Source organism: Tachyglossus aculeatus, chromosome 13 (assembly GCF_015852505.1).
Source record: "Tachyglossus aculeatus isolate mTacAcu1 chromosome 13, mTacAcu1.pri, whole genome shotgun sequence".
NCBI lineage: Eukaryota > Metazoa > Chordata > Mammalia > Monotremata > Tachyglossidae > Tachyglossus > Tachyglossus aculeatus.
The window spans coordinates 3,433,686-3,457,920 of NC_052078.1; the positions used below are offsets into that span (position 1 = coordinate 3,433,686).

A 24,235-nucleotide genomic window follows, 5' to 3' on the forward strand; every position below is an offset into this window, starting at 1 on the left:
CACAGCAATCAATCAATTGTAATAATAATAATAATAATGATGATGGCATTTGTTAAGCGCTTACTATGTGCCAAGCACTGTTCAAAGCACTGCAGTGGGGGGAGGTAATCAGGTTGTCCCACACGGGGCTCACAGTTTCAATCCCCATTTTACAGACGAGGTAACTGAGGCACAGAGAAGTTAAGTGACTTGCCCAAAGTCACACAGCTGACAAACCTGACCACATGTTTTGTTTTGTTGTCCGTCTCCCCCTTCTAGACTGTGAGCCCGTCGTTGGGTAGGGACCGTCTCTAGATGTTGCCAACTTGTACTTCCCGAGCGCTTAGTACAGCGCTCTGCACACAGTAAGCGCTCAATAAATACGACTGAATGACTGAATGACAAGTGGCGGAGCTGCGATTAGAGTGTGAGCCCGCTGTTGGGTAGGGACCGTCTCTAGATGTTGCCAACTTGTACTTCCCAAGCGCTTAGTCCAGTTCTCTGCACACAGTAAGCGCTTAGTAAATACGATTGAATGAATGAATGATTAGAACCCACAACCCATGTATTTATTGAGCGCTTATTGTGTGCAGAACACTGTACTAAGCGCTTGGGAGAGAACAATATAACAGACACGTTCCCCTGCCCACAATGAGTTTACAGTCTGGTGGTGGCGGGGGGTGGGGGTGGGGGGGAGAGACAGACATTAATATAAATCAATCAATCAATCAATCATATTTATTGAGCGCTTACTGTGTGCAGAGCACTGTACTAAGCGCTTAAATTTCATATACTTAGATAAGTTCTGTGACTGTTCTGTGACTTCTGGACCGTGAGCCCGCTGTTGGGTAGGGACCGTCTCTAGATGTTGCCAACTTGGACTTCCCAAGCGCTTAGTCCAGTTCTCTGCACACAGTAAGCGCTCAATAAATACGACTGAATGAATGAATGATTAGAACCCATGACCCATGTATTTATTGAGCGCTTACTGTGTGCAGAACACTGTACTAAGCGCTTGGGAGAGAACAATATAACAGACACGTTCCCCTGCCCACAATGAGTTTACAGTCTGGTGGTGGCGGGGGGTGGGGGTGGTGGGGAGAGACAGACATTAATATAAATCAATCAATCAATCAATCGTATTTATTGAGTGCTTACTGTGTGCAGAGCACTGTACTAAGCGCTTAAATTTCATATACTTAAATAAGTTCTGTGACTGTTCTGTGACTTCTGGACTGTGAGCCCACTGTTGGGTAGGGACTGTTTCTAGATGTTGCCAACTTGGACTTCCCAAGCGCTTAGTCCAGTGCTCTGCACACAGTAAGCGCTCAATAAATACGATTGAATGAATGAATGAATGAATGAATGAATTTCCTGCCAGGGAATCAGGTCAGACCCGCGCCAACCTCGCCCCCTGCTGGCCACTCTTTACTGGTACCTGGAAAGCGCTTACTACGTGCCCGACGCTGTGCTAAGCGCTGGGGTCGAACAAGCTTATCAGATTTATCAGGCTTGTTTTGTTGTCTGTCTCTCCCTTCTAGACTGTGAGCCCGTTGTTGGGTAGGGACCGTCTCTATATGTCGCCGACTTGGACTTCCCAAGCGCTTAGTACAGTGCTCTGCACACAGTAAGCGCTCAATAAATACGACTGATTGATTGACTGATAGGGACCATCTCTAGATGTCGCTGACTTGTCCTTCCCATGCGCTTAGTCCAGTGCTCTGCACACAGTAAGCGCTCAATAAATACGATCGAATGAATGAATGAATGAATCTACTGCCAGGGAAACAGGTCAGACCCACATGGGGCTCGCGGTCTTAATCCCCATTTTACAGATGAGGGAACGGAGGCCCGGAGAAGCGGAGGAGGACGGAATTTGTTAAGCGCTTCCTATGCGCCGAGCGCTGTTCTAAGCGTGTAGATTCACGGCGATCAGGTTGTCCCATGGGGGGCTCACAGTCTTAATCCCCATTTTCCAGATGAGGGAACTGAGGCAAAGAGAAGTGACTTGTCCCACGGGGGGCTCACAGTCTTAATCCCTGTTTTCCACATGAGGGAACTGAGGCAAAGAGAAGTGACTTGTCCGAAATCACACAGCTGATAAGTGGCGGAGACAGGATTAGAACCCACGACCTCTGACTCTCAAGCCCGGGCTCTTTCCACTGAGCCACGCTGCTTCTCGGGATGAGCACTCAGGTCCTTTTGATTCGCGGGCTGTGCACCCTCCGCTAAGCCACGCTGCTTCTCTTGTCTGACTGGCGCTTAGTACAGTGCTCTGCACCTAGAAAGCGCTCAAGAAATACCACTGATGATGAGGACGATGATGGTGAAAGTCCTCTAGACTCTAAGCTCATGGCGGGCAGGGAACAAGCCGGCCAACTCCATTGCACTGTAATCAATCAATCAATCAATCAATCGTATTTATTGAGCGCTTACTGTGTGCAGAGCACTGTACTAAGCGCTTGGGAAGTCCAAGTTGGCAACATCTAGAGACAGTCCCTACCCAACTGTCTCCCCCTTTTAGACTGTGAGCCCACTGTTGGGTAGGGACTGTCTCTATATGTTGCCAACTCGGACTTCCCAAGTGCTTAGTCCAGTGCTCTGCACACAGTGAGCGCTCAATAAATATGACTGATTGATTATGTTGCCAACTTGTACTTCCCAAGCGCTTAGTCCAGTGCTCTGCACACAGTAAGCGCTCAATAAATACGATTGACTGATTGATTGATTGATTCTCGCCATCCCTCCGTCTCACCCCCATCGTGCCCCCTCCTAACTGACCGGCCACCGCCCTCCGCCCCGCTTCAAAGCCTTACTGGAGGCCCACCTCCTCCAAGAGGCCTTCCCAGACTGAGTCGTCCTTTCCTTTTCTCTCCCTCCCTTCCGCGTCGCCCCGACTTGCTCCCTTTATTCGGTCCCACCCGCCCCGGGCCCACGGCGGCGCTTACGCCCATATGCAAAAATCTACTGATTTATCTTAATGTCCATCTCCTCCTTGGGGTGTGTTCGCTGGGGAGGAGCGATTTCCCCATTTTCGGTGTCGGTCGGTCCAGGACTTGAAACCAAAACCCACGGACGAGTGGGTTTTTCCCTCCTAACCCACAATTCCTCCGCGGGAGCCCGGACGGGCCACCGCTACCCTAGTGGTCCCTGAACTCGGATCAGAGCACAGAGCCCGGGGCCCAGAAGGACCCGGGTTCTAATCCCGGCTCTGCCACTTGTCTGCTGGGTGACCTTGGGGGAGTCACTTCTTCCTCCCTTCAAGGCCCTACTGAGAGCTCACCTCCTCCAGAAGGCCTTCCCAGACTGAGCCCCCTCCTTCCTCTCCCCCTCGTCCCCCTCTCCATCTTCCCCGTCTTACCTCCTTCCCTTCCCCACGGCACCTGGATATATGTTTGTACATATTTATTTTACTTGTACATATCTATTCTATTGATTTTATTTTGTTAGTATGTTTGGTTTTGTTCTCTGTCTCCCCCCTTTTAGACTGTGAGCCCACTGTTGGGTAGGGACTGTCTCTAGATGTTGCCAATTTGTACTTCCCAAGCGCTTAGTACAGTGCTCTGCACACAGTAAGCGCTCAATAAATACGACTGATGATGACGATGATGATATGTTTGTACAGATTTATTACTCAATTTATTCATATATTTTACTTGTACATATTTATTCTATTTATTTTATTTTGTTAATATGTTTTGTTTTGTTCTCTGTCTCCCCCTTCTAGACTGGGAGCCCGCTGTTGGGTAGGGACCGTCCGTAGATGTTGCCAACTTGGACTTCCCAAGCGCTTTGTCCAGGGCTCTGCACACAGTAAGCGCTCAATAAATACGATTGAATGAATGAATGAATGAATGAATGCTATTATTATTATTATTATTATCAACCTCCCCCCAGTCCTGTCCTTTCCCGCCCACCTTCTGGCCTTCGACAACCTCAGAGATCCTGTTAAACCCGCAGAAGCCGGCCCGCGGCCCCGTCAGGAGGGCCCGCCGCCGGACGTCCAACTCACGTTCTGCCGGCGCCCCGTCCGGGCGGGTTTTGCCCCTGGGCTCCGGGCCGCCGGGCTTGCCCGCGGCCCCGTCCCCGGCCCCGTCGTCGGGGTCCAGGAGGGGGATGTAGTCCGTCTTGCCCACCGTCTCCCCGACCACGTCGTCGAAGGCCTCCGCCTCCAGGGTGGCGATGAAGTCCCGCTTCACCACCTCCTCCACGTCGGGGACCGGCTCGGTCAGGGCGTCCGCCAGGCGCAGGTCGTTGTCCAGGTCGTCCATCTGCCTCCGCGGCCCGGGGTCGGGGGGGGAGGCCCCGCTGTGGGAGGGGACAAGAAGGAGACGCTCGTGGGACATAAGCGCTTAGTACAGTGCTCGGCACACAGTAAGCGCTAAATAAATACGATTGATGATGACGGGGGCGGGGGTCCGGCCGGAGGGGAGGCCTCGGGTTCGCGCCCCTTCGCCACTGGCTTATCGGAAACGGAACCAGAGGAAGTAATAATAATCATAGCAATGATGATAATCATAATAATGATGATGACGATATCGGACTCTCCCAAGCAGCGTGGCTCAGTGGAAAGCGCCCGGGCTTGGGAGTCAGAGGTCATGGGTTCGCATCCCGGCTCTGCCACATGTCTGCTGTGTGACCTTGGGCTAGTCACTTATCTTCTCTGAGCCTCAGTTCCCTCATCTGTAAAATGGGGATTAAGACTGTGAGCCCCACGTGGGACAACCTGATCACCTTGTATCCCCCCCCAGCGCTTTGAACAGTGCTTTGCACATAGTAAGCACTTAACAAATGCCATTATTACATATTATTATTATTATTAGTACATTACACAAAGTACAGTGCTACACACACAGCAAGCGCTTCTAGACCGTGAGCCCATTGTGGGGTAGGGACCGTCTCTATATGTTGCCAACTTGTAATAATAATAATAATGTTGGTATTTGTTAAGCGCTTACTATGTGCAAAGCACTGTTCGAAGCGCTGGGGTAGATACAAGGTGATCAGGTTGTCCCACGTGGGGCTCACAGTCTTCATCCCCATTTGACAGATGGGGTAACTGAGGCACAGAGAAGTGAAGTGCCTTGCCCAAAGTCACACAGCTGACAATAGGCAGAGCCGGGGTTTGAACCCATGACCTCTGACTCCAAAGCCCGGGCCCTTTCCACTGAGCCACGCCACCTATCTTGGGAACTTGTACTTCCCAAGCGCTCAGTATGGTGCTCTGCACACAGTAAGCGATCAAGAAATACGATTGAATGAATAGGGACCGTCTCTATATGTTGCCAACTTGCACTTCCCAAGCGCTCAGTACGGTGCTCTGCACACAGTAAGCGCTCAATAAATACGATTGAATGAATAGAGACCGTCTCTATATGTTGCCAACTCGTACTTCCCAAGTGCTCAGTACGGTGCTCTGCACACAGTAAGCGCTCAATAAATACGACTGAATGAATAGGGACCGTCTCTATATGTTGCCAACTTGCACTTCCCAAGCGCTCAGTATGGTGCTCTGCACACAGTAAGCGCTCAATAAATACGACTGAATGAAATACCGACTGAATGAACAAAGACAATGGAGGGAGTTGTTAAGCACTTCCTATGTGCCAAGCACTGCACTAAGCAATGGGATAGATTCAAAATCAATCAATCGTATTTATTGAGCGCTTACTGTGTGCAGAGCACTGTACTAAGCGCTTGGGAAGTACAAGTTGGCAACACATAGAGACAGTACCTGCTGGAACCAATCCCTGTCCCACATGGGGCTTCCAATCCAAGGAGGAGGGAGAATAAGTATCTAAATCCCCTTTCGACAGGTAAGACAACTGAGGCCCCGAGGAGATAATAAAAAGGATGATGACAATAACAACAGTGGTATTTATTAAGCACTTATAATAATAACGGCATTTATTAAGCGCTTACTACGTGCCAAGCATCGTGCTAAGCACTGGGGTGGATGCAAGACCACCAAGTCCTCTAGACTGTGAGCCCGCTGTTGGGTAGGGACCGTCTCTAGATGTTGCCGACTTGGACTTCCCAAGCGTTTAGTCCAGTGCTCTGCACACAGTAAGCGCTCAATAAATACGACTGAATGAAATACTGACTGAATGAACAATGACAATGGCGGGAGTTGTTAAGCACTTCCTATGTGCCAAACACTGCACTAAGCAATGGGGTACATTCAACGTTGGAACCAATCCCTGTCCCGCATGGGGCTTCCAATCCAAGGAGGAAGGAGAATAAGTATCTAAATCCCCTTTCGACAGGTAAGACAACTGAGGCCCCGAGGAGATAATAAAAAGGATGATTACAATAATAACAGTGGTATTTGTTAAGCACTTACTACGTGCTAATCATTGTGCTAAGCACTGGGGTGGATGCAAGACCACCAAGTCTTCTAGACTGTGAGCCCGCTGTTGAGTAGGGACCGTCTCTAGATGTTGCCAACTTGGACTTCCCAAGCGCTTAGTCCAGTGCTCTGCACACAGTAAGCGCTCAATAAATACGATTGATTGATTGATTTTCCAGATGAGGGAACTGAGGCCAGAGAAGAGACGGGACTTTCCCAAGGGCCTAAAGTCTCCTAGACTGTGAGCCCGCTGTTGGGTGGGGGACCGTCTCTAGATGTTGCCGACTTGGACTTCCCAAGCGCTTAGTCCAGTGCTCTGCACACAGTAAGCGCTCAATAAATTTTATTTTGTAGTATGTTTGGTTTTGTCTCCCCCTTTTCGACTGTGAGCCCACTGTTGGGTAGGGACTGTCTCTATATGTTGCCAATTTGTACTTCCCAAGCGCTTAGTCCAGTGCTCTGCGCTGTACAGTACAGTACAGTAAGCGCTCAATAAATACGATTGATGATGATGATGAATAAACACAACAATGACTGAATGTACAGTAAGCGCTCAATAAATACGATTGATGATGATGAATAAATGCGACTGAATGACTGAATGACTGATTAAGTGCTTAGTATAGCGCTCTGCCCACGGAAAGCGCTCAGTAAAGAGCCCCGCCTGACTGACTGATCCTGGGAATCTTCAGAAGGAAGGAAGAGCTGTCAGGATGTTTATAGTCTAATGTTTCTCCTATGTGCGACTCGCTTCTCCATCAAATCTGCTCAGCCACATCCCGCCCAAAGCCGCCTTTAATCCCGTCTTTCAAAGGGTATTAATTCTCTGCGTAATCTCCCCACCTTTCTGAACACATCACCGCTCGTCAACCTTATTGCCGGGCAGGTTTCCAGCTCTTTCCCTCTGCAAGGACTTTTGCTTTCCCGACTTTCCCGTTGGCGATTTCCCACTAGTTTACAGTCTCCCCACCCGCGGCATAAGCTGTGTGGCTTTGGGCAAGTCACTTGGCTTCTCTGGGCCTCCGTTCCCTCGTCTGGAAAACGGGGATCGAGACTGGGAGCTCCATGGGGGACGGGGACTGGGGCCAACCCAATGCTTAGTAATAATAATAATTATTATTATTATATTATTATATTATATTATTATTAATAATTATTAATGATGATGATGATGATGATGATGGCATTTATTAAGCGCTTACTAGGTGCCAAGCACTGTTCTAAGCGCTGGGGAGGTTACAAGGTGATCAGGTTGTCCCACGGGGGGCTCACAGTCTCAATCCCCATTTTACAGATGAGGCCCAGAGAAGTGAAGTGACTCGCCCAGAGTCACACAGCCGACAGTTGGGCAGAGCCGGGATTTAACAATAATAATAATAATAATAATAATGACATTTATTAAGCGCTTACTATGTGCAAAGCACTGTTCTAAGCGCTGGGGAGGTTACAAGGTGATCAGGTTGTCTCCTGGGGCGCTCACAGTCAATCCCCATTTTCCAGATGAGGTAACTGAGGCCCGGAGAAGTGAAGTGACTTGCCCAAAGTCCCACAGCTGGCGATTGGTGGAGCCGGGATTTGAACCCATGACCTCGGACTCCAAAGCCCAGGCTCTTTCCGCCGAGCCACGCTACAGTGCCCGGCACATAGTAAGCGCTCAACAAATGACCATAATTTTTATGATGACCACTGATTGATTGGAAGGCAGGTGCTTGGGTCTGGGCCCCACCTTATGATGGGTTTTAAAATAGAAGTTTACATACACACATACACACATATACACCGGCTTAAAGAGGAAAAACAACCCCGGTTTTCGGCCCCACCCTCCCGGATAGAGTTTCTGCAACCCCGGTGCCCTCTTCGAATCCGCAGGACGGCTAAATTCATTCATTCGTTCACTCGATCGTATTTATTGAGCGCTTCCTGTGTGCAGAGCACTGGACTAAGCGCTTGGGAAGTCCAAGTCGGCAACATATAGGGCCGGTCCCTACCCGACAATGGGCTCACAGTCTAAGAAAGGGGAGACAGACCACAAAACATGTGGACGGGTCATCAGAATAAACAGAAGTAAAGCTAGATGCACATCATTAACAAAATTGCATTCATTCATTCAATCATATTTATTGAGCGCTTACTGTGTGCATCTATATTCATTCATTCAATCGTATTTATTCCCCCTTTTAGACTGTGAGCCCACTGTTGGGTAGGGACTGTATCTATATGTTGCCAATTTGTACTTCCCAAGCGCTTAGTACAGTGCTCTGCACATAATAAGCGCTCAATAAATACGATTGATGATGATGATGATGATGATGATGCAGAGCACTGGACTAAGCGCTTGGGAAGTCCAAGTTGGCAACATCTAGAGACGGTCCCTACCCGACAGCGGGCTCACAGTCTAGAAGGGGGAGACGGACAACAAAACATATTAACAAAATCAAATAAATAGAAGAAATATGTACAAGTAAAAATAGAGTAATAAATATGTACAAACGTATATACATATATATAGGTGCTGTGGGGTGGGGAAGGAGGTAAGGCGGGGGAGAGGAAGGAGGGGGCTCAGTGTGGGAAGGCCTCCTGGAGGAGGTGAGCTCTCAGTAGGGCTTTGAAGGGAGGAAGAGAGCTAGCTTGGCAGATGAATAAAAAAATAAATAGAATCATCAATCGTATTTAATGAGCGTTTACTGCGTGCAGAGCACACAGTAAATAGAATAGTAAATATGTACAAGTAAAACTGAGTGTGTTCTATTTTAATTATTATTATTATGGTACTTGTTAAGCGCTTACTATGTGTCAGGCTTTCATTCGTTCAATCGTATTTATTGAGCGCTGACTGTGTGCAGAGCACCGTACTAAGCGCTTGGAGAGTACAATTCGGCAACAGATAGAGACGATCCCTGCCCAACAACGGGCTCACAGTCTAGAAGGGGGAGGCACTGGAAGCGCTGGGGAAGGTACACGTCTGGGGCTCGCCCTCAATCCCCATTTTCCCGACGAAGGAACTGAGGCCTGGAGAAGTGAAGCGACTTGCCCAAGGTCACACAGCAGACAAGTGGCGGAGCCGGAATTAGAACCCGGGTCCTTTCGGGCCCCAGGCCTGGGCTCTAGACACTGTCATGTCGTCGTCGGGGAGGGGAAGCCCCGCAGGAAAACCAACTTCCCCAATTATGGACTGCTCCTCTATTTGGGTTTCAGAGTCTGGGAGTCGGAAGGACGTGGGTTCATTCATTCATTCATTCATTCATTCAATCGTATTTATTGAGCGCTTACCGTGTGCAGAGCACTGGACTAAGCGCTTGGGAAGTACAAGTTGGCAACATATAGAGACGGTCCCTACCCAACAATCAATCCATCAATCAATCAATCGTATTTATTGAGCGCTTACTGTGTGCAGAGCACTGTAGTAAGCGCTTGGGATGAACAAGTTGGCAACATCTAGAGACAGTCCCTACGCAACAGTGGGCTCACAGTCACTGTTTATTAATAAATAAATAAATAAATAAATAAATATGGTGATAAATGAATAAATAAATAAATAGAATAATAAATATGTTTATAAATAAATAAATAAATAAAGTGATAAATAAATAAACAAGGCAATAAATAAATAAATAAATAAATAAATAAATGAATGAATGAATGAGTGAATGAATGAATAAATAAATAAATAGAGTGATAAATAGAGTAATAAATACGTACAAACATATATACATATATCGAGGTGCTGTGGGGAAGGGAAGGAGGTAAGATGGGGGGGTGGAGAGGGGGGCGAGGGGGAGAGGAAGGAAGGGGCTCAATAAATACGACTGAATGACTGAATGAATGTGGCCTGCGAAATAGGCTGTCAACTGATGCTAAATTAGAAAGAGGAGAAAGGAGAAAAAGGTTACGTATCTGGCTTGTTAATAGCTATTACCCCAATGGGTAGGCATCCTTCTCCCCCCACCCTCCCATCGCCGGGCTCGGTGGGGAGAAGGGAGAAACATAAATAGCCACCTCGGCTTTCAGATCCTGCTCGAGAGGCGGACCCGCCCCATCCTAGAGCGATGAGACACAGGCCTGGGATGGGATGATTAAGCGCCGGAGCGTCGAAACGCCACACAGTAAGGCCTAACTGGAGAACCTGGGGCCGCGGCGCCGGGCCAGGACTGGTTTGGGCCCCAGCCGAAGGATTCTCCCGAGATGAAATCAATCAATCAATCGTATTTATTGAGCGCTTACTGTGTGCAGAGCACTGGACTAAGCGCTTGGGAAGTCCAAGTTGGCAACATATAGAGACGGTCCCTTCCCAACAGTGGGCTCACAGGCTAAAAGGGGGAGACAGAGAACCAAACCAAACATACTAACAAAATAAAATAAAGAGAATAGATATGTACAAGTAAAATAAATAGAGTAATAAATATGTACAAACATATATACATATATAAAGGTGCTGTGGGGAAGAGAAGGAGGTAAGATGGGGGGGATGGAAAGGGGGACGAGGGGGAATTCGAATCTGAAACTCCACCGCCAGCCAGGTTCCGTAGAAAGAACTTGGCGAGAACGGATGGAGCGATGGAGTTAAATTTGGTTCTCCTCCAATCCATCAAGAAGCGGCGTGCCCTAGTAGATAGAGCCCCACGTGGGACAACCTGATCACCTTGTATCTCCCCAGCGCTTAGAACAGTGTTTTGCACACAGTAAGTGCTTAACAAATGCCATTATTATTATTATTATTATTCTCTGTGCCTCAGTTCCCTCATCTGTAAAATGGGGATTAAGACTGTGAGCCCCACGTGGGAAAACCTGATCACCTTGTATCCCCCCAGCGCTTAGAACAGTGCTTTGCACATAGTAAGCGCTTAACAAATGCCATCATTATTATTATCATTATTATTATTATAGAGCCCGGGGCTGGGAAGCAGAAGGACCTGGGTTCTAATCCCGGCTCCGCCACTTATCTGCTGGGTCCTCTTCATCATACAATCATCATCATAACGGTATTTGTTAAGCGCTTAACTAGCAGAAGGACCTGGGTTCTAATCCTGGCTCCGCCACTTGTCTGCTGGGTCCTCTTCATCATACAATCATCGTCATAACGGTATTTGTTAAGCGCTTAACTAGCAGAAGGACCTGGGTTCTAATCCCGCTGCCACTCGTCTGCTGGGTGCTCTTCATCGTACAATCATCATCATAACGGTATTTGTTAAGTGCTTAGCTAGCAGAAGGACCTGGGTTCTAATCCCGGCTCCGCCACTTGTCTGCTGGGTGCTCTTTATCAGATAATCATCATCATAATGGTATTTGTTAAGAGCTTAACTAGCAGAAGGACCTGGGTTCTAATCCCGGCTCCGCCACTTGTCTGCTGGGTGCTCTTCATCATACAATCATCATCATAACGGTATTTGTTAAGCGCTTAACTAGCAGAAGGACCTGGGTTCTAATCCCACCTCCACCACTTGTCTGCTGGGTGCTCTTATTCATTCATTCATTCAATCGTATTTATTGAGCGCTTACTGTGTGCAGAGCACTGTACTAAGCGCTTGGGAAGTACAAGTTGGCAAGATATAGAGACGGTCCCTACCCAACAGCGGGCTCACAGTCTAGAAGGGGGAGACGGACAACAAAACATATTAACAAAATAAAATAATTAGAATAAATATGTACAAATAAAATAGAGTAATAAATACGTACAAACATAAATACATATATACAGGTGCTATGGGGAGGGGACCCCCCTCCCCAAAATCAGTCACAGGCCTGGCCCCACCCCACCCATATAATCATCATCATAATGGTATTTGTTAAGCGCTTAACTACGTGCCAGGCACTGTACTAAGCGCTGGGGTTGAAACACGCAAATCGGGTGGGACACAGTCCCTGCCCCATGAGGGGCTCACGGTCTCAATCCCCATTTAGAAGCAGCGTGGCTCAGAGGAAAGAGCCCGGGTTTGGGAGTCAGAGGTCATGGGTTCGAATCCCGGCTCCACCACCTGTCTGCTGTGTGACCTTGGGCAAGTCACTTCACTTCTCTGAGCCTCAGTTCCCTCATCTGTAAAATGGGGATGAGGACTGTGAGCCCCACGTGGGACAACTTGATCACCTTGTATCCCCCCCCAGCGCTTAGAACAGTGCTCTGCACATAGTAAGCACTTAAATGCCATCATTATTATTATTATTATTTAACAGATGAGGTCACTGAGGCCCAGAGGAGTGAAGTGACTTGCCCAAGGTCACCCAGCAGGCAAGTGGAAGAGCCGGGATTAGAACCCAGGTCCTTCGGACACCCGGGCCCGGGCTCTAACCACTGGGCCACGCTGCTTCTCACCAGGAGATATTAATAATAATAATAATGATGGCATTTATTAAGCGCTTACTATGTGCAAAGCACTGAGATGACCACCAAGGGAGAGGTTCGATCAGAATTTCCAGTTGGATCCCAAACCACCACGTGGGAATTTTGCCCCTTTCCCTCTCCTCCGCAGAGGGAAAAGAAACACGTGGAGCTTTAAGTCTTTTATCGTTAATCGGCAGGCAGGTGGGCAATCCCTCGGACCACCTGGGAACTGTCCGGAGAGGAGATTTCTCATCCGATTCTAGGGAAACTGGGCCGTTGGCCTGGCAACTGGGTTAGAGATCAGACTGGAAGCTCATTGTGGGCTGGGAGTGTTTCTAATCAATCAATCAATCGTATTTATTGAGCGCTTACTGTCTGCAGAGCACTGTACTAAGCGCTTGGGAAGTCCAAGTTGGCAACATCTAGAGACAGTCCCTACCCAACAGTGGGCTCACAGTCTAGAAGGGGGAGACAGACAACAAAACATATTAACAAAATAAAATAAATAGAATAGATAGGTACAAGATAAATAAATAAATAGAGTAATAAATATGTACAAACATATATCCATATATACAGGTGCTGTGGGGAAGGGAAGGAGGTAAGATGGGGGGGATGGAGAGGGGGACAAGGGGGAGAGGAAGGAAGGGGCTCAGTCTGGGGTAAATAAATAGAGTAATAAATATGTACAAACATATATACTTATATACAGGTGATATACATATATACAGGTGGCTTCATATATACAGGTGGCTTCTAATCTAGAGAAGCAGCATGGCTGAGTGGAAAGAGCTCGGGCATTGGAGTCAGAGGTCATGGGTTCAAATCCCCACTCCGCCAACTGTCAGCTGGGTGACTTTGGGCAAGTCACTTCACTTCTCTGGGCCTCAGTTCCCTCATCTGGAAAATGGGGATTAAGACTGTGAGCCCCCCGTGGGGACAACCTGATCACCTTGTAGCCTCCCAGCGCTTGGAACAGTGCTTTGCACATAGTAAGCGGTTAGCAAATGCCATCATCATTATTATTATTATTATTAGGAGAAGCAACGTGGCTCAGTGGAAAAAGCCTGGGCTTTGGAATCAGAGGTCATGGGTTCAAATCTGGGCTCTGCGAATTGTCAGCTGGGTGACTTTGGGCCAGTCACTTCACTTCTCTGGGCCTCAGCTCCCTCAACTGTAAAATGGGGATTAAGACTGTGAGCCCCCCGTGGGACAACCTGATCACCTTGTAACCTCCCCAGCGCTTACAACAGCGCTTTGCACATAGTAAGCGCTTAATAAATGCCATTATTATTATTATTATGAGGCTCACACCCCCTCCCGCCCAGCTTTTTTCCACCCGGGGGAGGCAGTTGGAACGTGTGTGTTTCCAGTCCAAATATTTGGGACTTCAGCCTTGTTTCGCTTCCCCAAAGGCAGCTGTGTATCCTTCAGTTCAGTGCCAAGTGCTCTCCAAAATGGGTTCTGCCTCCCTTGGGGCTACAAGGCTAGACTGCAGTCCTGGGGGAAAGCCCCCGGACATTTCAATCAATCAATTAATCAATCAATCGCATTTATTGAGCGCTTACTGTGTGCTTACTAAGCGCCTGGGAAGTACAAGTTGGCAACATATAGAGACGGTCCCTACCCAACAGTGGCAATCAATCAATCAATCACATTTATTGAGCACTTACTGTGTGCAGAGCACTGTACTAAGCGCTTGGGAAGTCCAAGTTGGCAACATATAGAGACAGTCCCTACCCAACAGTGGGCTCAAAGTCTAGAAGGGGGAGACAGAGAAACTCAGAAATTTCCTGAGTCCCTCCCTCCCCTGGAGTTTTAGCTCTGGGAGCACGGGGGCTCGGAAGTTTGTTTTCCAGACTGTGAGCTCGCTGTCATCATCAATCGTATTTACTGAGCGCTTACTATGTGCAGAGCACTGTACTAAGCGCTTGGGAAGTACAAATTGGCAACATATAGAGACAGTCCCTACCCAACAGTGGGCTCACAGTTGGGCAGGGAATGTGTCTGCTTATTGCTACATTGTCTTCTCCCATACAGAAAGCGCTCAGCGTGAATCAGTGGGCAGAGCCCACGCCCGGGAGTCGGAAAGAGCTGGGTTCTAATCCCGACCGTCACTTGTCTGCTGGGTGACCGAGTCGCTTCACTTCTCTGGGCCTCAGTTCCCTCAACTGTAAAATGGGGGTTCGGACTGTGAGCCCCGTGTGGGACGAGGACTGGGTCCAACCCCATTTGCTGTATTCACCGCAGCGCTTAGCAATAACGATGATAATTATCAATCAATCAAGCAATAACGATGATAATTATCAATCAATCAATCATATTTATTGAGTGCTTACTGTGTGCAGAGCACTGTACTAAGCGCTTGGGAAGTCCAGTCTAAATTATGGTAGTTGTTAAGCGCTTACTATCTGCCAAGCGCTGGGGTGGATACAGGTTGGACATGGTCCCTGTCATTCATTCAGTCACACTGATTGAGTGCTTACTGTGTGCAGAGCACTGTACTAAGCGCTTGGGAAGTCCAAGTTGGCAACATCTAGAAACAGTCCCTACCCAACAGCGGGCCCACAGTCTAGGAGACTTTAGGCCCTTGGGAAAGTCACTTCTCTTCTCTGGCCTCAGTTCCCTCATCTGGAAAATCAATCAATCGTATTTATTAAGCGCTTACTGTGTGCAGAGCACTGGACTAAGCGCTTGGGAAGTCCAAGTTGGCAACATCTAGAGACGGCCCCTACCCAACAGCGGGCTCACAGTCTAGAAGGGGGAGCCAGACAACAAAACATATTAACAAAATAAAATAAATAGAAGAAATATGTACAAATAAAATGACAGAGTAAAAAATCTGTACAAACATATATACAGGTGCTGTGGGGAGGGGATATGGGGCTCCTGTTCTTAATCCCATTTTACAGATGAGGAAACTGAGGCCCAGAGAATCAATCAATGGCTTACTAAATGCCATTATTACTATTATTATTATTATTATTATCATTATTCCCTTGGCAAACACTAAGTAATGGCTCGGAGGTGGCTTTCCCCGGTCAACACTTGAGGTGTACCTATTCTGGTTCAATAGTCGACTGAACTCTCCGGAGATTTTGAGTTCACAGTTCAGGCTCTGCTTTTGGCCCATTAATAAAGTTAGCTCACCTCAGATCCATTGTTCAAAGACCCTTAATGGAAATGAATGCAAGCCCTTCTGTCAATGAAATGACAGAAACTGCAGGCTTCCGGCCATAAAACGGAGACAATGGTCTCTCAGAAAGGAGGCCGGAGAATTGAAGTTTTCTTACCCCTATTTTATGGAAGGAAGCTCAGAAAGGAGGCCGGAGAATTGAAGTTTTCTTACCCCTATTTTATGGAAGGAAGCTCAGAAAGGAGGCCGGAGAATTGAAGTTTTCTTACCCCTATTTCATGGAAGGAAGCTCAGAAAGGAGGCCGGAGAATTGAAGTTTTCTTCCCCCAATTTTATGGAAGTAAGCTCAGAAAGGAGGTCGGAGAACTGAAGTTTTCTTACCCCTATTTTATGGAAGGAAGCTCAGAAAGGAGGCCGGAGAACTGAAGTTTTCTTACCCCAATTTTATGGAAGGAAGCTCAGAAAGGAGGCTGGAGAATTGAAGTTTTCTTACCCCTATTTCGTGGAAGGAAGCTCAGAAAGGAGGCCGGAGAATTGAAGTTTTCTTACCCCTATTTTATGGAAGGAAGCTCAGAAAGGAGGCCGGAGAATTGACGTTTTCTTACCCCTATTTTATGGAAGGAAGCTCAGAAAGGAGGCCAGAGAATTGAAGTTTTCTTACCCCTATTTTATGGAAGGAAGCTCAGAAAGGAGGCCTGAGAATTGAAGTTTTCTTACCCCTATTTTATGGAAGGAAGCTCAGAAAGGGGGCCGGAGAATTGAAGTTTTCTTACCCCTATTTTATGGAAGGAAGCCACTGACTCAGTCTCAATCTGAAGGGACGATATTGAGACTCAGGAAGGAGAAAACTCCACCCTCCCCTGAATCCTGTCCCGGAGAAGAAATTTAGGGAATTGGCGTGGCCTTAGTGGGAAGAGCAACAGGCCTGAGAATCAGAAGATCTGGGCTGTCAGCCCGGCTCCACCACTTGTAATAATAATAATAATAATAATAAATAATGGCATTTATTATTTTTGATGGAATTTATTAAGCGCTTACTATGTGCAAAGCACTGTTCTAAGTACTGGGGAGGTTACAAGGTGATCAGGTTGTCCCGGGGGGGACTCACAGTTTTAATCCCCATTTTACAGATGAGGTAACGGGCACGGAGAATAATAATAATAATAATAATAATGGCATTTATTAAGCGCTTACTATGTGCAAAGCCCTGTTCTAAGTGCTGGGGAGGTTACATGGTGATCAGGTTGTCCCTCAGGGGGCTCACAGTCTTCATCCCCATTTGACAGATGGGGCAACTGAGGCCCAGAGAAGTGAAGTGACTTGCCCAAAGTCAACCAGCTGACAAGTGCCGGGGCCGGGATTTGAACCCGTGACCTCTGACTCCAAAGCCCGGGCTAATATCTGCCATTGATTGATTTCTACAAATGTCTGTCTCCCGCTCTGGGCCAGGAATATGTCTGTTCATTCATTCAATCGTATTTATTGAGCGCTCACTGTGTGCAGAGCACTGGACTAAGCGCTTAGGAAGCCCAAGTTGGCAACATCTAGAGACGGCCCCTACCCAACAGCGGGCTCACAGTCTAGAAGGGGGAAACAGACAACAAAACATAGTAACAAAATAAAATAATTAGAATAAATGGGTACAAATAAAATAGAGTAATAAATACCTACAAACATATATACATATGTATATATGAGAGGGATGAGGAGGGGCGTCTCCCCCACCTACCCACTCCCGTCGCCTCAGAGCCGCAGCCGGGATGGACGGACGTTGATTGTTATACTGTCCTCTCTCAAATAATAATAATAATGAATGGCATTTATTAAGCGCTTACTATGTACACAGCACTGTTCTAAGCGCTGGGGAGGTTACAAGGCGATCGGGTTGTCCCACGGGGGGCTCACAATCTTCATCCCCATTTTACAGATGAGGTAACTGAGGCCCAGAGAAGTGAAGTGACTTGCCCATGGTCACACAGCTGACACCTGGCGGAGCCGGGATTTGAACCCATGACCTCCGACTCCAAAGCCCGGGCTCTTTCCACCGAGCCACGCTGCTTCTCAAGCGCTTAGTACGGTGCTCTTTCTGCATGCGGGAAGCGCGCAATAAATAGGATCGACTGCCTGGATTTGCGCGTTGGGATTGCCGTTCGGCAGCGCTTGGATTTCCGGTCGTTGAGTGGCCGGGGCTCCCACGGATCCCGGCCTCGCCCGAGAAGCAGGAAAACATTCCGGCTGGAGAACGCTGACTCACGGCCAGCAAAATCCTGTCGCTTAACCAAGTTTGCGGCCCAAATGAGGAATTCCTATTAAGCATCACGTTCTTTCTTAAGACTCCCAATGCCTGATTTTTGTTGTCTTCTTAATGGTATCTTAAGCGCTTACTATGCGCCAGGCACTGTACTAAGCGCTGGGGTACATACAAGCTCATCGGGGTGGACAAAGTCCCTGTCCCACGCAGGGCTCAAACTATAATAATAATAATAATAATAATGATGTTGATATTTATTAAGCGCTTACTACGTGCAAAGCACTGTTCTAAGCACCGGGGAGGTTACAAGGTGATCACGTTGTCCCCCTGGGGGCTCAGAATTTTAATCCCCCTCATCATCAATCGTATTTATTGAGCGCTTACTGTGTGCAGAGCACTGTACTAAGCGCTTGGGAAGTACAAGTTGGCAACACATAGAGAACAAATGGCACAGTTATGATCATTCCTATCACGAACGCTCCCCGCTGCCCTCGGAGGCTTCACTTCCAGTCCGGCCCCTCCCTGAAGACGATGGGGACTGTCGCCAACTTGTACCTCCCAAGCGCTCAGTACAGTGCCCCACACACAGTAAGCGCTCAATAAATACGACTGAACGAACGAATGCATGGCGGGGATGATAAATGGAGGGGTAAACCAGGCCCCTGCCCCACAGCACCTGTATATATGTTTGTACATATTTATTACTCTATTTATTTATTTTTACTTGTACCTATCTATTCTATTTATTTTATTTTGTTAGTATATTTGGTTTTGTTCTCTGTCTCCCCCTTCTAGACTGTGAGCCCGCTGTTGGGTAGGGACTGTCTCTATATGTTGCCAACTTGGACTTCCCAAGCGCTTAGTACAGTGCTCCGCACACAGTAAGCGCTCAATAAATACGATTGATTGATTGATTGATTGAAACCCACGTCGGAGTTGGGGGGTGGTGAGGTGGGGGGGCCCGCGGCTGGACACCCGGCCCGCGGCCCCCGCACCGGGTGTCACTCATTTCCTCTCTCCAGATGTCAGATAAAAGCCGCCACTTCCCCCGAACTGATCCAAGCTGCGGTCCGGGATGAAGTGTTTTGTTTCCTAGAGCTCCTAGGGGAGAGCAGAGGGGAAATTGGGGGGCTACGGGGGGTGCAGCTGTGCGGGACAAGAGGAAACGGGGGGCTGCGAGTTAAATCCCCACTCGCTTCGGTTCTCCGGTGCCCCGGATGAAGAGGGTTCGGGCTAAGAGGGTTTGCCCTGCTGAGAGCTCACCTCCTCCAGGAGGCCTTCCCAGACTGAGCCCCTTCCTTCCTCTCCCCCTCGTCCCCCTCTCCATCCCCCCCATCTTACTTCCTTCCCTTCCCCACAGCACCTGGATATATGTTTGTACAGATTTATTACTCTATTTGCTTGTACATATCTATTCTATTTTATTTTGTTAGTATGTTTGGTTTTGTTCTCTGTCTCCCCCTTTTAGACTGTGAGCCCACTGTTGGGTAGGGACTGTTTCTAGATGTTGCCAATTTGTACTTCCCAAGCGCTTAGTCCAGTGCTCTGCACATAGTAAGCGCTCAATAAATACGATTGATGATGATGATGATAACAGAGAAGCAGCGTGGCTCACTGGAAAGAGCCCGGGCTTTGGAGTCAGAGTTCATCAATCAATCAATCAATCGTATTTATCGAGCACTTACTGTGTGCGGAGCACTGGACTAAGCGCTTGGGAAGTCCACGTTGGCAACATATAGACAGTCCCTACCCAACGGCGGGCTCACAGTCTAGAAGGGGGAGACAGAGAAGAAAACCAAACGTATTAACAAAATAAAATAAATAGAATAGATATGGACAAGTCACATAAATAAATAGAGTAATAATAGTTCATGGGTTCAAATTCTGGCTCTGCCAGTTGTCAGCTGTTTGACTTTGGGCAAGTCACTTCATCATCATCATCACCATCATCAATCATATTTATTGAGTGCTTACTGTGTGCAGAGCACTGTACTAAGCACTTGGGAAGTCCAAGTTGGCAAAATATAGAGCCAGTCCCTAACCAACAGTGGGCTCAAAGTCTAAAAGCGGGAGACAGAGAACAAAAAGAGCCCGGGCTTTGGACTCAGAGGTCATGGGTTCAAATCCCGACTCCGCCACCTGTCAGCTGTGTGACTTTGGGCAAGTCACAACTTCTCTGGGCCTCGGTTCCCTCATCTGCAAAATGGGGATTAAGACTGTGAGCCCCATGTGGGACAACCTGATCACCTTGTAACCTCCCCAGCGCTTAGAACGGTGCTTTGCACAGAGTAAGTGCTTAATAAATGCCATTATTATTATTAGGAACGACAAGCCCGAGGTGCCTCTTGTATGTCTCTGACATCTGTATAAGGGTCACACTGAGGCGAAGAGAAAAATCTTCTGAACCCCAGAGAGCCGAGCCTGCTGACAGAGCTTCAGAGGGACACGGGTGGACGTGGGAGGACAGTCTTGCCCTCGTCCCAATCCGCTCCCTCGGCTTCGGACCGGAGTTTACGGCTTTTTCACAGTTAACATTCCACTTAAGAGACGTCACCGTGGTTGGCGGAGCGGGCAGGGAGGAGACTGAGGCCAGGGAGTGACGAATGAGTGCCGTGGTCATCATTTTCTTTCTTTCCTAAGTGCTACAGATGAACTTGCGATCGGCCCCACCTTGATTTCTAAAGGGCCATCTGTACTTTTTTCGAAAATACAACACGGTATTTGTTAGGCGCTGCCTGTGTGCCAAACACTGGGGGTAGTACAAGGGAATCAGGAGGGAGTCCCACACGGGGATCCCGGTCTAAGTAGGAGGGAGAATGGGGATTGAATCCAATTGAATTAGAGAAGCAGCGTGGCTCAGTGGAAAGAGCAAGGGCTTTGGAGTCAGAGGCCATGGGTTCGAATCCCAGCTCCACCAACTGTCAGCTGGGTGACTTTGGGCAAGTCACTTGACTTCTCTGTGCCTCAGTTACCTCATCTGTCAAATGGGGATTAAGACTGTGAGCCCCCCGTGGGACAACCTGATCACCTTGTAACCTCCCCAGCGCTTAGAACAGTGCTTCGCACATGGTAAGCGCTTAATAAATGCCATCAAAAAAAAAAAAAATCCCCATTTGACGGTTGAGGAAACCGAGGGACAAAGAAGAGAAGCGGCTTGCCCAAGAACACACGGCAAGCGGTTGGCAGAGTTGGGATTAGACTCCAAGTCTTTCCGATTCCCCGGCCCAGCAATTTCCACGAGTGTGGAATTTCCACACTCCACATTTCCACAATTTCCACAATTTCCATGAGTCCGCGCTGCTTCTCCAGGGGCCCATCGGTTCGTTAGCCCAAAGGGACACGGCTGCTAGAGGGGCAGGAGACCTCGCCACGCCACAGGAATGAACCAGACCCAGATAAAAATCAAGAAGTCAGCGGGAGATACCGCCAAGAATCCCGCCTCCCCCTCTGCCCGGGAGACCAAATCGCCAGCCTAGGCGCTCGGGTTTCAGGAAGCAACTGCCAGAAAAATTCCCTCCGCTGGGGAATGAAGAAGCGTGATCCTCTCCGAACAGTGCCCGGTCCGGGGAGAGGCTGGCGTGGCTTCAGCCATGCCAGTTGGTGCGGCCTTAGAGCCAAGAGGAGCAAGATGGCAATCCTGGGCCTAAAGGGCAGGGCTGTGGGGAGGGCAGAGCTAAGAGGCAGGGGATGGAGGGGCAAGAATAATAATAATAATAATAATAATAATAATGTTGGCATTTGTTAAGCGGTTACTATGTGCAAAGCACTGTTCTAAGTGCTGGGGGGGATACAAGGTGATCAGGTTGTCCCATGTGGGGTTCACAGTCTTAATCCCCATTTTACAGATGAGGTAACTGAGGCTCAGCGAAGTTAAGTGACTTGCCCAAGGTCACACAGCAGACATGTGGCAGAGCCGGCATTCGAACCCATGACCTCGGACTCCAAGGCCCGTGCTCTTTCCACTGAGCCACGCGGAACAGGAAATCAAGAACAGTGCTTTGCACATAATACGCGCTGAATAAATGCCATTATTATTATTATTATTATTATTATTATCCTCTCAATTTCCCCCATTCCCGTTTTATAACCTCCTGCATATTTGGAAATTAGTCCACAGATTTAAGGCCAGTCCTGAAAATACCGCGGCCCCCACCTCGGCCCCCACCCAGAGACCGAAGGACGCCAAGAGGCCCCTCTAGGCCGTAAGCTCGTTGTGGGCAGAGAATGTGTCTATCGACTCTTATTTTCTCCTCTCCCAAGCGCTCAGTACAATCAATCAATCAATCGTATTTATTGAGCGCTTACTGTGTGCAGAGCACTGTACTAAGTGCTTGGGAAGTCCAAGTTGGCAACATATAGAGACAGTCCCTACCCAACAGTGGGCTCACAGTCTAGAAGTACAGTGCTGTGCACACAGTAAGCGCTCGATAAATAAGACTGACTGATTGATTAAAGCCCACTGTTGGGTAGGGACTGTCTCTATATGTCGACAATTTGTACTTCCCAAGCGCTTAGTACAGTGCTCTGCACATAGTAAGCGCTCAATAAATATGATTGATGATGATGATGAAGTCAACTGACGGCCAAGAGCCGGAAAGAAGCCTGGCTGCTGGTAGGACTCCCGCATAAAAATGGCAGAGAGGAAGCTATTTTATTTTATTTTGTGAATATGTTTTGTTTTGTTGTCTGTCTCCCCCCTTCTAGACTGTGAGCCCGCTGTTGGGTAGGGACCGTCTCCAGATGTTGCCAACTTGGACTTCCCAAGCGCTTAGTACAGTGCTCTGCACACAGTAAGTGCTCAATAAATACGATTGAAGGGACTGAGCCCCTTCCTTCCTCTCCCCCTCATCCCCCTCTCCATCCGCCCATCTTACCTCCTTCCCTTCCCCACAGCACCTGTATATATGTATATATGTTTGAGCATATTTGTTACTCTATTTATTTATTTTACTTGTATATATCTATTCTATTTATTTTATTTTGTTAGTATGTTTGGTTTTGTTCTCTGTCTCCCCCTTTTAGACTGTGAGCCCACTGTTGGGTAGGGACTGTCTCTATATGTTGCCAACTTGGACTTCCCAAGTGCTTAGTACAGTGCTCTGCACACAGTAAGCGCTCAATAAATAAGATTGATGATGATGATGATAATAATAATATCGATGGTATTTATTAAACGCTGTGCCAAGCACTGTTCTAAGCGCTGGGGAAGGGTGGCACCCTGAAGGAATTGACAGATAATCCGCTCCCGGGCTTTCGTAGCCTGCTTAAGGAACTCTTGCAATCCTCCTCACTGGTATTAAAGCCTGTCTGAGAGGGCGGTGGTTTAATAATAATAATAATAATTGTACTTGTTAAGCAGTTAAATAAATCGGGATGGACACAACCGCCCCGTCCCACCTGGGGCTCACAGTTTTCATGCCCATTTTACCGACGAGGGAACTGAAGCCCAGAGAAGTGAAGTGACTTGCCCAAAGTCACCCAGCTGACAAGTGGCAGAGCCGGGATTTGAACCCGTGACCTCTGACTCCAAAGCCCGGGCTCTTTCCGCTGAGCCACGCTGCTTCCCAACTTCCCAAGCGCTTAGTTCAGTGCTCTGCCCACAGTAAGCGCTCCATAAATACGACAGAATGAATGAATGTGCGAAGCACTGTTCTAAGCGCTGGGGGGTTACAAGGTGATCAGGTTGCCCCCCGCGGGGCTCACAGTCTTCATCCCCGTTTTACAGATGGAACTGAGGCCCAGAGAAGTGAAATGACTTGGTCAAGGTCACAAAGCTGACAAGCGGCGGAGTCGGGATTTGAACCCCTGACCTCTGACTCCAAAGCCTGGGCCCTTGCCACTGAACCACGCTGCTTCTCTATACTGCACTATACTATAGTGTAATATACTATATACTATCCTATTCCCAAGCGCTTAGTACAGTGCTCTACACACAGTAAGCGCTCAATAAATACGACTGAACGAATGAATGAACGATACAGTCCCCAAAGCCCCTCTAATGAGACGACAGAGGACAGAAAAGATACTCTTAAATTAAGAGAGAGACCAGGTGCCTGCTGTGACACCTTGGGCAGGTCATTTTACTTCTCTGGGCCTCAGTTCCCTCCTCTGTAAAATGGGGATTGAGACTGTGAGCCCCTCGTGGGTCAGGTACCGTGTCCAACCTGTTTTGCTTGTATCTACTCCATCATCAATCGTATTTAT

The 24,235-nt window shown here is 48.1% G+C and overlaps 1 protein-coding gene across 9 annotated transcripts in view; it reads right to left on the reverse strand.

Annotated features, from left to right (window-relative positions):
* The window catches only part of MAP4 (microtubule associated protein 4), a 132,347-nt gene that overhangs the window by 99,920 nt on the left and 8,192 nt on the right, over positions 1 to 24,235 (reverse strand). For all 9 annotated transcript variants that reach the window (XM_038755622.1, XM_038755619.1, XM_038755615.1 and 6 more), the window contains exon 2: positions 3,992 to 4,287. In XM_038755622.1, the coding sequence (XP_038611550.1) occupies positions 3,992 to 4,250 (259 nt within the window). In that variant the 5' untranslated portion in view covers positions 4,251 to 4,287. The remainder of the gene's footprint in view (positions 1 to 3,991; positions 4,288 to 24,235) is intronic.